This window comes from Carassius auratus, unplaced genomic scaffold (assembly GCF_003368295.1).
Source record: "Carassius auratus strain Wakin unplaced genomic scaffold, ASM336829v1 scaf_tig00047894, whole genome shotgun sequence".
Taxonomy (NCBI): Eukaryota; Metazoa; Chordata; class Actinopteri; order Cypriniformes; family Cyprinidae; genus Carassius; species Carassius auratus.
The window spans coordinates 22501-39015 of NW_020527052.1; the positions used below are offsets into that span (position 1 = coordinate 22501).

The 16515-nt window shown below is 37.1% G+C and overlaps 1 protein-coding gene and 1 pseudogene across 2 annotated transcripts in view; one reads left to right on the forward strand and one right to left on the reverse strand.

Moving 5' to 3' along the window:
- LOC113088990 (serine/threonine-protein kinase DCLK2-like) overlaps window positions 1-2832 on the forward strand; it is a 14506-nt gene extending 11674 nt beyond the window's left edge. The window contains exons 12-15 of one of the 2 annotated variants that reach the window (XM_026255886.1): window positions 1-72; window positions 378-458; window positions 969-1061; window positions 1156-2832. The exon at window positions 1-72 is cut by the window's left edge and continues 103 nt beyond it. In XM_026255886.1, the coding sequence (XP_026111671.1) occupies window positions 1-72; window positions 378-458; window positions 969-1061; window positions 1156-1170 (261 nt within the window). In that variant the 3' untranslated portion in view covers window positions 1171-2832. The remainder of the gene's footprint in view (window positions 73-377; window positions 459-968; window positions 1062-1155) is intronic. The other variant, XM_026255885.1, reaches the window with a different exon arrangement.
- Window positions 2833-2995: 163 nt separating this feature from the next.
- Window positions 2996-15197, reverse strand: LOC113088988 (SH3 domain-containing protein 19-like; annotated as a pseudogene).
- Window positions 15198-16515: the final 1318 nt, after the last annotated feature.

Below are 16515 nucleotides of genomic sequence, written 5' to 3' on the forward strand. Positions count from 1 at the left end.
TTCGATCAGATCTTACTGGGCAGACTGGAGTTTCCCTCGCCGTACTGGGACAACATCAGCCTCTCGGCTAAGGTTTGCACAGAACAACCGCACAAACACAGAACACACGCTCGCTCCACGTTTACTGTTTACTGTCAAGGTTTGAATTGTCGAGCCACAGAATAAAACAGGTAGTTGCGAGACTTTTTTTTTTTTTCTTGTAACGTAAACTTCAAATTGTGCAATTAACTTTACTAGTTTTTTTTTATTTTGTAGCACGAAAAAATCAGAACTGCGAGATGTGAACTTCTGAGAAAAAAAGTCACAATGACTAGTTTTCTTCTTTTATTCTGTGGCAGAAAACAAGCTTTCATGAGAATCTGATGTGTGTTCTGCAGGATTTAATTGGGAAGATGCTGCAAGTGAATGTTGCTGTTCGTTACACGGCCGACGAGGTGCTGGAACACCCCTGGGTGCAGGTGAGGACACACACACACACACACACACACACACCATTCACATTCTGTGCACAGTATATAATTATTACAAATAAACTAGTACTTACATTAAATTGATAAAAAGTGACATTTATAATGTTACAGTAGATTTATATCTCAAATAAATGCTGTTCTTCTGAACTCTGTTCATCTGTGAATCCTGAAAAATAAAATGTATCACCGTTTCCACAGAAACTACAACTGTGTTCCACATTGATAATAATAATTAATGTTTCTTGAGCAGTAAATCATCATATTATTCTGATTTCTGAAGATCATGTGACACTGAAGACTGGAGGAATGATGCTGAAAATACAGCGGAGCATCACAGAAATAAATTACACTTTAACACAGATTCACACAGAAAACAGATGATTTACATTAGAATAATATTTCAGAATTTTTACTGTATTTTTGATGAAATAGATGCAGCTTCGGTGAACAGAATCTGAATAAAATCTGACTGTAATGTAAATGTTGTGGTGTGAGCAGGACGATGCTGTGATGGACACCAACATGGAGTGTGAGATGAAAGATGGAGCTGAATCAGAAAACACACACAACAGCCCCGCAGCAGAGGCTGAGGTGACACACACACACACACACACACACACACACACACACTACATACCATAATTACCTTCAGCTCATACACTGCATCTCGTTTCCTCTGTCACAGGTGGATCATCTGTAACATCTGATTGTTTCTGTGTAGATGACAGCTGGCAGTAATCTCTCCGGAGGCGAAGAGGAAGAGAAACCCTGATCGTGAACACAAACCTCAACACCCAGACCAGACCAGACCACCTTCTCTATCATCTTTTTATCCCTTCTTCATTCCCTTTCATTAGTGGTGTGTGTGCGAAGTCAGCCATTGATTTCACTTAGCTCTCATATTTCAGTGTTTTTCATTCTGAATGAATCCAATCCGATTTCAGATCCTGAAAGTTGTTTATATGAACGATAAACTCCACATATATTCATTTACATGTATATTTACATGTTCCAATAATTATAATAAGACCACCAGAGCTGACATGAGTGGTTTCGGCCTAGATGACACATAAAAGGAAAATCGACAAATACTTCAGAACAGATTTTTTTTTAATAGGAAAGTTATTATAACGTTATAAAAACATTATTTCTGAATGTTTTGAAACAAGTATTAACTTTTAAAAAAAATGCATCAAACTCAAATGTTTTCCTCATGTTTCTATGATGTTCGGTTTGTGAATGTCCAGAAACGTTTTTCTTGTTTCTGTTTGATCTTTTTGAAAACAATGTCAGTGTTACATTTGAGTGTTCTCTGAACATTCCAAAACTAGTAACATTTAAAAAACCTGAGATAAATGTCCAACTAATGCATTTCTGGAGCGAAGTAGAGATAACGTTTCTGTGCTAACGTTTTGAGAACATTATTAATTTCCGGAGAACGTTGCGCAAACGTTCTGTTAACGTTCCTGTAAGAAGGTTCATCATCTGCTGTCTGTGAGAGCATGTAGACCTGTGCTTCAGATCATGCGTTCGTTTTCTTCACTTCTGGTCTGTGTTTGTACGCAGGGCTTCGACTAAACCAGCGACCTGGACTCTTACTGCACTGTGTCCTGCCCTTGTCCCTTTTCTTTCTTTCATACGAGTCAGTGTTGGTGTCTCATCAGATGCATCATTAGAGTCTCATTTCAGACATCTGCATCTTTATACCTGAACTGAATGAGAACAAGACCTTTGAATTGTGTTGCCAGATGTGTTACAAGTGTATGACTTTGCTTTACACCAAAACTTCAGTCTTTAGTGAATGAGGACGAGTGTGTGTGTGTGTGTGTGTGTGTGTGTTTTTATCTCCATGAAATGCCTCTGTTTTTAGAAGAACTGTTAAGTCAATTTTTTTCTGAACGGCCGCTTGTGGTATTAACGGTATTCACTTTTGTACGATGGCTGTTCGGGACCTTAAGCTAGTCGTAATTAGGCCGATTCTAATTATGGATTTATTTCATGTTTTGTTTTGTATTGCACCAATACATCATGAGTAGCTGATGAAAACACGAGTGTGTGTTTTATTGCATGTGAATGGCGTTTGAAATGAAGTGTGAATGCACTTTTTTGATTTTAATTGCATTAATGTGACCGTTCCTCAAAATCAATATTTATGGGATGATACTTAAATACAGCCGCTTTGTCATTGAAACAACCTGGTTTTCACAACTTTCTAAAATATCTAAATTAAAAAGCATCAATTAAAGATTTTTTTTATTGTATTTTGTGCAGTAGGCCTAAAATTTTATAAAAACATGATTTCTGGACATGGATCATCAAGTATAATACTGTTCAAAAAATTAGGGTCATTAAAAAAAAAAAAGAAATAATTGCTACTTTTATTCATCAAGGACGCAAGACATTTATAATGTTACAAAATGCTGTTCTTTTGAACTTTTTGTTCTTCTGTGAATCCTGAAAAATAAAATGCATCACAGTTTCCACAAAAATATTGTGCAGCACAACATTGATAACAATCAGAAATGTTTCTTGAGCAGTAAATCATCATATTATTCTGATTTCTGAAGATCATGTGACACTGAAGACTGGAGGAATGATGCTGAAAATACAGCGGAGCATCACAGAAATAAATTAAACCTTAAATGATATTAACATGGAAACAGCTGTTTAAATTTAAAAAAATATTTTACAATTTTTACTGTACTTTTGATCAAACGCAGAAGACACTTTAAAACTTTAAAAAAATCTTAGCACAAACTTTGAACTTTTGGCCATTCTTATAATAAATATACATTTTACTAGTTATTACAAGCTCTAAAATATTTCATTAGATAAGGATTCATATTTAAAATTAAATCCTTATCCAGTAAATCATGAATGACTGGTAATGTATTGTATAGAAAAAGAAAGAAAAAAAGAAAATTATTGGGTAATATTTAGGGTAGTATTGATATTTACATAACTGATTTGTTTAATGCTGATTAAAACGGTAAACAAGTTATTCTGGCCTCACACACACACACACACACACACACACGTCAGTACAGTACAGGAGATCCACACACTTCAAACATCCCCTCACTAACCTCGTTTAACTGTATGACATGATCTAATAAAAGGCAAAACGCAGAAATGCTCATCAGGCACTTGACAGGACGGCCCGTGTGTTCAGGGGTCCAGCAGCACTTGGATGTAGTTTTTGGGGACCATGCCACGTTTCCCGCCAGATTCTCCAAGGAACCACTCAGCATCCATGTCCTCCAAAACACACACCACATCTCCTGCCTGCACACACACACACACACACACACACACACACTTTACCAATACTGTTGACCTATCTGTACTTACTGTAAATCAGTGAATCCAATTGTTTTAGAATTACATATATTTTATATATGAATATATTTTTAAATACACACACACACACACACACACACACACATACATATACAGTCAGGTCCATAAATATTGGGACATCGACACAATTCTAATCTTTTTGGCTCTATACACCACCACAATGGATTTGAAATGAAATGAACAAGATGTGCTTTAACTTGAGGGTATTTACATCCAAACCAGGTGAACGGTGTAGGAATTACAACAGTTTGTATATGTACATCCCACTTTTTAAGGGACCAAAAGTAATGGGACAGATTAACAATCATAAATCAAACTTTCATTTTTTAATACTTGGTTGCAAATCCTTTGCAGTCAATTACAGCCTGAAGTCTGGAGATCAATTAGACATCAGTGTACGCTGGGTTTCATCCCTGGTGATGCTCTGCCAGGCCTCTACTGCAACTGTCTTCAGTTCCTGCCTGTTCTTGGGGCATTTTCCCTTCAGTTTTGTCTTCAGCAAGTGAAATGCATGCTCAATCGGATTTAGGTCAGGTGATTGACTTGGCCATGGCATAACATTCCACTTCTTTCCCTTAAAAATCTCTTTGGTTGCTTTCGCAGTATGCTTCGGGTCATTGTCCATCTGCACTGTGAAGCACTGACCAATGATTTCTGAAGCATTTGGCTGAATATGAGCAGATAATATTGCCCTAAACACTTCAGAATTCATCCTAAAGCTTTTGTCAGCAGCCACATCATCAATAAATACAAGATAACCAGTTCCATTGGCAGCCATACATGCCCACGCCATGACACTACCACCATGCTTCACTGATGAGGTGATCATGAGCAGTTCCTTTCCTTCTCCATGCTCTTCTCTTTCCATCACTCTGGTAGAAGTTCCAGAACTGTAAAGGCTTTTTTAGATGTCGTTTGGCAAACTCTAATCTGGCCTTCCTGTTTTAGAGACTCACCAATGGTTTACATCTTGTGGTGAACCCTCTGTATTCACTCTGGTGAAATCTTCTCTTGACTGTTGACTTTGACACACATTCACCTACCTCCTGGAGAGTGTTCTTGATCTGGCCAACTGTTGTGAGGGGGTTTTCTTCATCAGGAAAATAATTATTCGGTCATCCACCACAGTTGTTTTCCGTGGTCTTCAGGGTCTTTTGGTGTTGCTGAGCTCACCGGTGCGATCTTTCTTTTTAAGAATTTTCCAAACGGTTGATTTGGCACCACCTAATGTTTTTGCTATTTCTCTGATGGGTTTATTTTGTTTCTTCAGCCTAATGATGGCTTGCTTCACTGATAGTGACATCTCTTTGGATATCATATTGAGAGTTGACAGCAACAGATTCCAAATGCAAATATCACATTTGATATGAACTCTGGACCTTTTATCTGCTCCTTGTAAATGGGATAGTGATGGAATAACACACACCTGGCCAAGGAAAAGCTGAGCAGCCAATTGTCCCATTACTTTTGGTCCCTTAAAAAGTGGGATGTACATATACAAACTGTTGTAATTCCTACACCGTTCACCTGGTTTGGATGTAAATACCCTCAAATTAAAGCTGCAAGTCTGCAGTTAAAGCACATCTTGTTCCTTTCATTTCAAATCCATTGTGGTGGTGTATAGAGCCAAAAAGATTAGAATTGTGTCGATGTCACAATATTTATGGACCTGACTGTATGTATATATATATATATATATATATATATTTATTTATTTTTTATATCATGAATATACCAGATCTGGAAACTACTTTTTTTTTTAATTCCTATACATTTCCAGGTTTTTCCATGAATGCTATAGTAAATCTCTCACAGACCTTCAGCTGGAGCTCATCCTCACACTCGGGAGTAAAATCATAAAGTGCTCGTCCTCTGATTCTCGCTCCTGCAGGGGGTGCTGTAGAGAAAGAGATGGCCTGTCAATCAAATGTTTCTCATGCTTATAACTTTAAGATAACCACACACAGACTAGAGATGCATGATATATCTACATATCTGCATTTGACATTACTAGACAATTATTTTGACATTAGTGAAATTGCATGAACATGGTTTCAGTCTTACTTATCTGTTCATTAATTTTTAGAGTGAATGTAGAGGTATCATATTGATCATTAGTAGCGTACGGAGTACCACAAGGCTCAGTACTAGGACCACTGCTTTTTATATTTTGCATGTAACCCTTGAGAGAGATCATCAAGAAACTTAGCCCGATGAAACCTACCAATTTTCAAAACTAATGGAATTCAATGGAACGTGGAATGATATTAAAACCTGAATGACTAGTAATTTGCTACTGCTAATTCTGAAAAAAACTGAGGTGTTAATTATTGGATGAAAAACCTCAGCATGCGAAAACCTGAAACGACTTGATGGTTGCTCTGTTAATTCTTCATCATCAGTTAGGAACCTAGGTGTGCTATTAGATAGCAATCTTTCCTTTGAAAGCCACGTTTCTACTATTTGTAAAACAGCAGAAACATTAATTTTATGCGTTCATGACCTTTTGATAATACCTAGAATATTCTCAATCAACTGTGGGCAGCAGATCTTTTTACTTTTCAGCGCCTAAACTCTGAAAAACAAAGTAACTTGCTTTGCTTTTTTGAAACAATAACTCAAAAAAGTATACAAATATATTTTCTTGTAAATTAAAAAGTAATGTGTTACTTTACTAGTTACTTGAAAAAAGTAATCTGATAACGTAACTCGCAATGTGTTACCCCCATTTCTGGTCATGTGTATGCCAGGTTAAAGAGATTTAACTTGTTTATCCAGTTAAACCACACTAATAATTAAAAATGACTTTAGATAAACTTCATTATTTTTTATTGTTGAAGAGCTATACAGACTAGAATTTACTTTTCCTTCAGCCTGAGGTTTATTCATTACACGTTTTGGTGTGAAAGGGCTTTTACATTTGCTATAAATATAACTTCTTATATTAAAAACAATCAAGCCCTGCTCAGATTTAAAAAGTAACTCGAAAGTAACGAAACAAAAGTAAGGTAACGCATTACTTTCCATAAAAAGTAACTAAGTAACGCATTTGTTTACTTTTTTAGGGAGTAACGCAATATTGTAATGCATTTCTTTTAAAAGTAACTTTCCCCAAACACTGCACATGACACACTATCACATTTCTATAATTCAAATCCATTTAAAGATTGTTAGGCTGCATTAATTAAGTCACCAGGAACTGGGAACACTTCCCATAACACCCAATGTACTTGCTACATTGTAAGAAGAATGGCATCTACGCTAATATTAGTCTCTTTCATCCTTATCTCGAGGTCATCGTAGCTTCTTGCCACTGTGGCCTTTGACATTGTTGACTTGACTCCACAGACACTATTGTAAGGGAACTTAACTGAGCTGGACAATAACATCAACAATGAACTGACTTTAACTGATAAACAGACTGCTTTCTATTTTCCGCTTGCATTATAGGCACACCTTTTTCCTGCTTGTGTCTGCTTTGACACAATCTGTATTGTATAAAGCGCTATACAAATAAAGATGACTTGAATTGACTTGTATATTAAGTGGGAGAATGTTTATTTACCGGGAGATTCCAGAGCCAGTTTTCTTGGCAACGCTTCAGTGTCCTCTACAGCCTGGATGAAATTGAGAGGAAAGATTCCGGTCTGTCCGTTCAGGAGGCCACGCCCCCACTCCTCATTTACATATTCCATTAGAGTGATGACATCACCCTTAGTGAAGGACAGCTCCCCCTCCTCCCCCTCAAATCTAAAACGGGCCACGACGCACCTGGAAACAGCAACACAGGAGCTGACTGTTTATGAATTGTGAGATTTTACATACCGACATTATTTTTAAATTAATTTCCATGACTTTTCCATCACATTTACATACCTATTTAACATTTCATTCGATATTATAGATATTATATATATATTTATATGCTAATAAATTATCTTTTTTTTTCAGCATGTTTCACCTATTCTGTAGGTTTTGTTGAATCTGCTGCTCTGAGGGCTCATCCTCTAGCAGAAGCGCACTGACAGTCACATCTTGACCTTTGACCTCTGAGGGCCAGAGGTCATGGAGTGTGTTCAACTGTGTTTGTGGGACTGGATCATCCAGGACAATCAGGTGCTGCTCTTCCTGATGAAGGAAATAAGATTTCATGACATGAAATACAGTTTACAACATTTGCATAATTAGCAAGAGTGTGTGTGTGTGTGTTTGTGTGTGTGTGTACACTGACATGGAAAGATGTTTCCTGAGATGGATCCTCTTGCTCTTTGCTGATATTCTCCGGCTCTGCTTCTTCTTGAAGAGCTTTGCTCTTGTGCACAAACACATTAACATCATTATATGCCGTTTATTCATTTATAAATAGATTTAAAACACGGAGAGATCATCAGATAATAACGTCTGATCTTCACTCATAACATCACAAGATTTCAGAACATTGTTACTATTTTTTATATTTATAAGTTTAGCCTTATTCATTTATTAAGATACGTTTTTAAGATGTTTACTTAACACTTTTTTTAGAAGGCTTGGAATAAAATGCATGATAACAATCCACCTTCACTGTAAGGTAAACAATAGTAAGTCTTACAGATTTATTACGACATCGTGGTCAGTAAATGATGACAAACACTTAACCCTTAAATAAACCCAGGAAGTTTTCCTAGAGTTCTTCTCAAGTACTCACAGAATAGCGCTTGTAAAGTGGATGTCCTGGTTTGGGTCGGGGTGGGAGGGGCGGGCATCGCTTTGGCACCCTGCTGCCTGGCAGCTGATTGGTCACAGCAGGGGAGGAGGAGGAGCCTGGAGGTTTGGTCACTTTGATTGGAGGAGGCCGGAGTGGGAGGAGTCTTCCGCTGCTGAGATAAAAACAGAGAATGATGGTTGGGAAAAAAACTAAACAGACATCTGATTTTGGAGTAAAAACGCTGCAGTACCCTGAAGAGAGAGGAGGAGTGGAGGTGTCAGAAGCTCTGGAAACATCCACCTGAACACAAACAATCATCATCAACATAAAATACTCACGCTAACATGAGAACTTCCTCATAAAGGTGGTTAATAAGCAGCTATAACTGACCTGTGAGGCGGAGCGTGTCTTCCTCAGCAGAGGTGGAGGAGGTCGGGAGTGTTTGGGGACTGACGGACCTGGGTATAATCACAGGTGTTTATAACGTTTTGATTGAGACGATAAGCAGACATTAGGGCTGCAAGATAAATCTAAATTATGTCAATGTGCTGTGATTTAATTAATTAAATAAATGCACTACATGTATCAGCGAAGCATGACTTTGTGTCCATTTACACACAAGCAAACAAATTTAATCACAATTTTTTCAGAAGAAATGCAATGAAATTTTTTCCTGAAACCGTGCATCCCTACTAGTAAGTAAACTAGAAATCCAACAATACACCAGACACCACTCACGTTTTCCAGCGCTCTTGTCCGTTACAGTCACTGGTGGTGTTTTCACTGGAGGGTTTATAGCTCGATCATCCGAACTTCTTCTCTCGGACGAGCTGGAGACCTCCACTGCCATCTGCTGGCCGGGAGGAGTGCTGTCAGGACGGGCGGCTGGAGAAGGTCTGGACTCTGGAGAAGGTCTGGACTCTGGTGGACTCTGGAGTTTCTTCAGAAGGGGTCTGGGTGCTGGAACTGGTGGACTCAGGGGTTTGGAGGGGTTTTGCTCAACAGTAGTTTCACTGGTATCAAAAAACCTCAAAGACAGACGGTTTTAGGGCGAGCTGGGATTTCGATTTCTGAGTTCTAGGTCGTGGTTTTGGTCTATTTAATGGTTCTACAGGTTCAGGTGCACCTGGATTTTCATCTTTTTCAATATTGCTTGCATCACTTTGTTGAGTGTCTTCATGTTGGACAGGTGTTGCGTCTGAACCAAACACTTCCAGCAGGTCTTGCAGGTATTTGCTGGAGATGTCCGACGGAGCATCATCGAACCCGGCGAAGATGTTTTCGGTGCCGTCATCCTTCAGTCGCACTAGAGTCTGAACTTTGACCTCTCTCGTCATCGTCTGGTCCAGGACGTCGTCGTTGGGTCGTAGGGCGACTCTGGAGCGCGGCCGAGGTCTGGGACGTACGCTCGGCTCCTCTTTTATCGGCTCAGCTGGGGAATCGAGGTTGATCTGAGCGGAAGTGGTGGTGATGGGGGCGGGGTCTGTGGGAGTGATGTCATCGATGATGTCATCGGAGTCCGTCTGCACGTGCAGAGCGTCTTGAGATTGGTCCACTTCAGGCGTGTGGTCGAGGGGCAGTGAGGGGCGCGGAGGTTTGGGGGGTCTGCGAACTACAGGAAAACATTCACAAGACAAGAGGAACAACTTTTGAAGATGGCAACCGAAAAAGTGCAATAAAAAAACACTTAAAAATGCATATTATGGTTATTTTCTTTCATCTAGTCTGAAGAAAAGACAAGTTATGGAAACAAAATCTTAAAATTGACCATTGCATGGAAAGCCTGTAGTGATTTCCCTGAAATAATTAATTTAATAGGACATTTCTGTTAGTTTTAATGTGCTTCATCTTTTGATGAAATGTCTAATCAGTAAAATATTGGCCTTAAATGCAGCCTGAAACCAACCCTCAGTGATGCCTGGACGAGCAGCAGAGGATTGTGGGCCGGGGGAGTCTCTGTGTGTCTGCGTGGCGATGGTGCTGGTGGAGTGACCAGATGATGGAGATGAAGATAACGAGGCGGAGGGGGGAAGACTCTGCTCACGGCTCTTTTCTCGGATCACCTGCTCGTAGGAAGGAGGCGGGAGCTGGGGAGGAGGAGCACGATCAATCAATCAACCAATCAAACACATGGAAGGTTCCACACATGTATCTGAAGCTCCACCCACCTGCACTGTCGCCGAGCCTGCAGCCCAAGTGGGCGGAGCCGGGGGCGGGGCTGGAGGAAAGGCCCCAGAATCCCCTGGGAACCATGTATTAGACAGCAGCGGTTCAGCAGAGAGGATGGTGATTTGTGGACGCCTGCTGCATGACGTGACATGTTAATAACATCACCTTCCTCAGTCTGATCCCCGTTTAAAACAACTAGTTAATAACCCTCTCAGAACTAGAATGAGAGCATGAAACAAGATTTATGAGAGTCTCACTCCTAGTTTTGAGAATTTATATTTTAGTACCATTGAGATACTATTACAGTTTATAATAATATGCATTTACTTATACTAGGTTTTTTAGTATTTTTACTAATCAGTATAGTATTTTTATATGTTTAGTCACATTTTTATTTCAGTTTTAGTTATTTTACTTCACCAACTAAACATTTTTTATTCCTTTTTGTTTTGTTTTAATTAACTATAAAATCCCTGGTAAATAGAAAATATTTAAAATTGGTATTAATGTGACAATCAGAGGTTATCTAAATATATTTTAAAGATTGCATACATTCCTGAAAAAAACACTGAAAAAAAAAAAAGTATATATATATATATATATATATATATATATATATATATATATATATATATATATATATATATATATATATATATATATATATATATATATATATATATATATATATATATATATATATATATATATATATATATACACACACACACACACACAAATTAAAACTATAAACTGTGGCTCTAATTCAAGCACAACAATACAAGTATTTTTGTCCCTAATAAATCACATGGGTTTGTTTACAAGGGAAACGACAGTGTCAGAAAAGAGCTTGAGATCAGATTGAAGATGTAATAATGAAACCGAAAGTAAAAATCACCAAACTGAACAGAGAGAGAGAGAGAGAGAGAGAGAGAGAGAGAGAGCAGGAGTAAAGAGGTGTGCACTGACCTGCGCTCTCGCTGAGGGTCACTCTGAGAGCTCGTCCTCGCTGACGCTGTGTAGTTTACAACACAAAACACAAACACAGAAACCAAACTGACATGCACACATCTGACAGCACGTACAAGACACACCGAATCGCCAAAAACATGCTACGACAGGCGCACTCACTGCGTTTGATGACGGCTCTGATGGAGGAAAGCGGCCCTTGGCTGGAAAAGCGAGAGAAACACAGATTTTTTCCACTGATTTAATGACTCAAGGCCAGTTTTCCCTGTTGTTTTCCAGTGACATGACTGGAAACACATTTTACAGTTACATAACACACACACACACACACACACCACACCCAAACCCCCCAGACACAGGCTTTCCTTAAACACACACAATGAACAAGATATATGCCACTATTTTACTGTTACAAAACAGAGCCGGTCTTGTTATTCCTGTCAACATGCGTCGAGTTCAGTTCGACGGTTTGATGTTAATGGTTTTTCCTTCTGTGGTGTAACAGGTATTTCCAGAACTGAGCTGGAGGGAGTGCTCTTCTTATCACAGGTTCTGATGGGAGGAATGCTGGCAAATGTTCAGACACGAATCCAGAGCTTCACCACCAGCAGATGAAGCTCTGAACACAAACACAGCTCTTTGACTTGTTCTTACAATCAGGAAAAGCTAATTATAACACAGTTCAAATCACATTTCCCCCCTAAGCAAGAGGAAGAAAGATTCTTGCATAAAGAAAATAAAGCAAATCAAGATCATTATTAATGTTTGCATTCAAAAATTAAGGTTTGCATTTAAAATTGAATATTTTTCATCCAAATAGTTTTTAGTTTTATGTTATTCACAATGCTTTTTACTGCGATGCAGTCATTAAAAAAAAAAAAATAGTAAATAAATAATAATGTAACTCAGTGACTTAAATTACAGGCAGTACAACATATTTTTATGAACTCTAAATACTTTATAATTTTATGATCTATTTTGGTTTATTTTTCAGTGCTGTCATTTTGAGTTAAATATGTTAAGAAATGTGTACAATTGTAAAAAAAAAAAAAAAAAACCCTAATAAATACATAAATGTAAAAGTAAATAACTAAAAGTAAAAACTTCTAAAATAAACATTTATCTTTATTTTTCAGTGCTGTAATGCACAAGTTGATAAATATTTTATAATTTTATGATCTATTTCTGTTCATTGTCTGGTGCTGCAGTTACATGAATGGAAATGTGCAAAATTGGCAAAAATAAATAAATAAATAAAATCTAAAAATTATCTAACAAATGAAATAAAAACTTCTTAAAATAGGCAAAAATGATTTATAATTTTTATGATCAATTTGTTTATTTTTTTAGTGCTTTGATGAGAAATTAAGTGGGTGGAAATGTGTTAAATAATAATAAAAAATAATAAACTTAAAAAAATAGGCATGAATGTTTTAAAACAAAATTGTATAAATTTCTGTTTATTTTTCAGTGATGTAATAAGGAGTTAAATGTGTAGAAATGTGATAAATTATATTTTTTTAATCTTAAAATTGTATATATATATAATTTCCTGATACTGATCAAAACAAATATTTAGCTCTTACCTGGAGTGGCGCTGGTCAGGTTTGTTTCTGTCTGAATGCTCTGGAAACACACACACACACACACACACACACACAGAAAGGCTCATTAAATAACTCTGTTTGTATAAAAAACAGCGTTCAGCGGTGATAACAGCAGATTTCAGAGGTTTGTCGACAGAAAAGGCCTGATTCAGCTAAATGAAGGACAGATGAAGATTCATCAGGCTGTTACTGACAGACCCCTGCACACTATGGAGGGGGGGGGGGGGTCATGATCACATGACCTCAGACTCGGGTCACATGACCCACTCAGAGCTGCTCATGTCTCCACACACACACATTACAGAAACATAAACCACTAGTGAATGTAAATAAACACTGTGTGTTATTTGATGAATATTGAGGGTTGGACTGAGGAAACCCTGAAGAAACAGAGCTGAGAGACTGCAGCGAAACTGAAATACACGTGTTAGTTTCAGCCCAGGACAAAGCAGATTCATCATTCATATCATATGAAGAGGAAACAACAATCCATCAATCAGAAATAAATTACACTACTGCAACAACCAGCAGACAAATGCATAACACTCTTTTAATTATATTACATTTAAATGACACGGACACATTTATACACACACACACACACACACACACACACACATACATACATACATACATATACAGTCAGGTCCAAAAATATTGGGACATCGACACAATTCCAGGGAAAGAATTCTTCGATCATCCACCACAGTTGTTTTCCATGGTCTTCCGGGTAGTTTGGTGTTTGGAAAGCAACCACAGAGATTTTTAAGGGAAAGAAGTGGAATGTTATGCAATGGCCAAGTCAATCACCTGACCTAAATCCGATTGAGCATGCATTTCACTTGCTGAAGACAAAACTGAAGGGAAAAGCAGGAACTGAAGACAGTTGCAGTAGAGGCCTGGCAGAGCATCACCGGGGATGAAACCCAGCGTACGCTGATGTCTAATTGATCTCCAGACTTCAGGCTGTAATTGACTGCAAAGGATTTGCAACCAAGTATTAAAAAATGAAAGTTTGATTTATGATTGTTAATCTGTCCCATTACTTTTGGTCCCTTAAAAAGTGGGATGTACATATACAAACTGTTGTAATTCCTACACCGTTCACCTGATTTAGATGTAAATACCCTCAAATTAAAGCTGAAAGTCTGCAGTTAAAGCACATCTTGTTCGTTTCATTTCAAATCCATTGTGGTGGTGTATAGAGCCAAAAAGATTAGAATTGTGTCGATGTCCCAATATTTAAGGACCTGACTGTATATATATATATATAATTTTATTATTAGTATGCTGTTTAAATATAATAATACTTAATACTAAACAGAAATTATATATGGCTTAAAATAGAAATTTCTGTAAATTTAAAAAAAGAACATAAATAGTAAAATAATAATTATGATGCCACTTTTTGAGCTAACCGAAAATATAATCAAATAAAATTAAAAAGAGATGGTATGTGACCAAAAAATTTAAATAAATTGAATAATAGCTATACATTTAAACATAATTTTAATTAACTTAAATTAACTTTTTGTTTTTATATATACATATACATATACATATACAAACATATATATACATACATATATATATATATACATACATATATATATATATATATATATATATATATATATATATATATATATATATGCGTGTGTGTGTGTGTTTATAATACCTATGCCTTTTTAATCAGTTCACAAGTATTCGTATCAAAATCATCGTTAGAATTAAATAAATAATCAAGCACTAAGGGTGATTACAGGTGGTGAAAAGTAAATTATAACAAAAAAATGTATTGGCGTCTGCGCGGATTTTAATTGTTTGTTTGTTTGTCGTGTCGCGCGTACCTGTGCTCCGTGTCGCGCGCAGACGCTCCTCGTCCTCCTCAGCTTCGTGCCTCCGCCATACCGGAGAAATACTGTTATTTACCGACTAAAACACAACGACAACAGATCTGAACTGCATTCCTCCTCGGACTCGGATGTGAAGTTTCTTATGACCGAGGCCGATTCTGATGAGTTTCTGTTTCTATCGAAACGACTGAAGTAACTCTATTGTCAGGTCGCGCGCAACGTCAACAGGAAGCTCTTTTGTCCATGTGAGGGAGAAGAGGGAGGCGCCAAACTTCGCACGAGGATGCCAACAGCTCCATGCATTCTGCCAGATTTCTCGTGGAGGTGTGATTATTACCCAAAACTGTTTTTTTCAAAGACATAATAATACAAAAGCCTACCAGACAAGATGTAGGCTACTAATTTTCCACGTGTTAGAGTAAAGTGCAGAAGACTCTGTAAATACAAAAAACACTCCATATAAATGAAAACACAGAACGCTTCTCTAACTCTTTTTGAGAATCAAATCATAAAATTCTGGGATCGCTCTCTGGTGGTTCCTTCTTTTATAGAAAACATTCCCAGAACGTTTCAGGGATGTTTGTGACATTTAAAAAGCAACCCAACATAAAAAAGTTCCCTAATGGTTATTTCTGGATTTTTTTTAATTTATAAAAATTAGAACAAAATTAACGTTCCCAGAACGTTTCATAGAGTGCTTAGGTCTTATTTTTATAACTAAATAAAAACTAATTTTCAATGTTGCAGGAATGATTTTGTGACAACCAAAAAGGGAACCCAAATAAAACGTCCCCTATGGTTATTTATGGAATTGTTTGTTGTTGTTGTTTATTCATATTAAATAATAAGAACCAAATAAACGTTTACACTTTTACGTTTATTGTTGTATTTATCTGGTGACAACTGAAAATGAAACCAACATAAAAACATCCCCTAATGGTTATTTTGGGGATTTTGTTATAGATTTATTTATTTTAATTGTTTATTATTAACTTTCCCAGAACATTGCAGGGGTTGTATTATTATTATTATGTAATTTTATTCAGGATGGACACAATACATTTATCCAGTGTAACAAAAACAGATGATTTCTATCTTCTATTGATCTGTGAATCGTGAAAAATAAAATTGGTCACAGTCATCACAAAAATATTGAGCAGCACAACTTGTTTTTCAACAGAGAGATCAACCCACAAAACACACGTTGTGATGTAACAACCAGTAAAGTTTTTTTCATATAACCTGGAGTCACTCCGCACTAACAGCGAGATATTGAGGATTTAACTTCCCTGAGGAAATTCACAGGTATTATAGATATTATAGATTGATAAATCTGAAGTGTAAATGTTTGAAAACTTGGGTGAAACACTGATTACTGTCATTTTACTGTCATAACT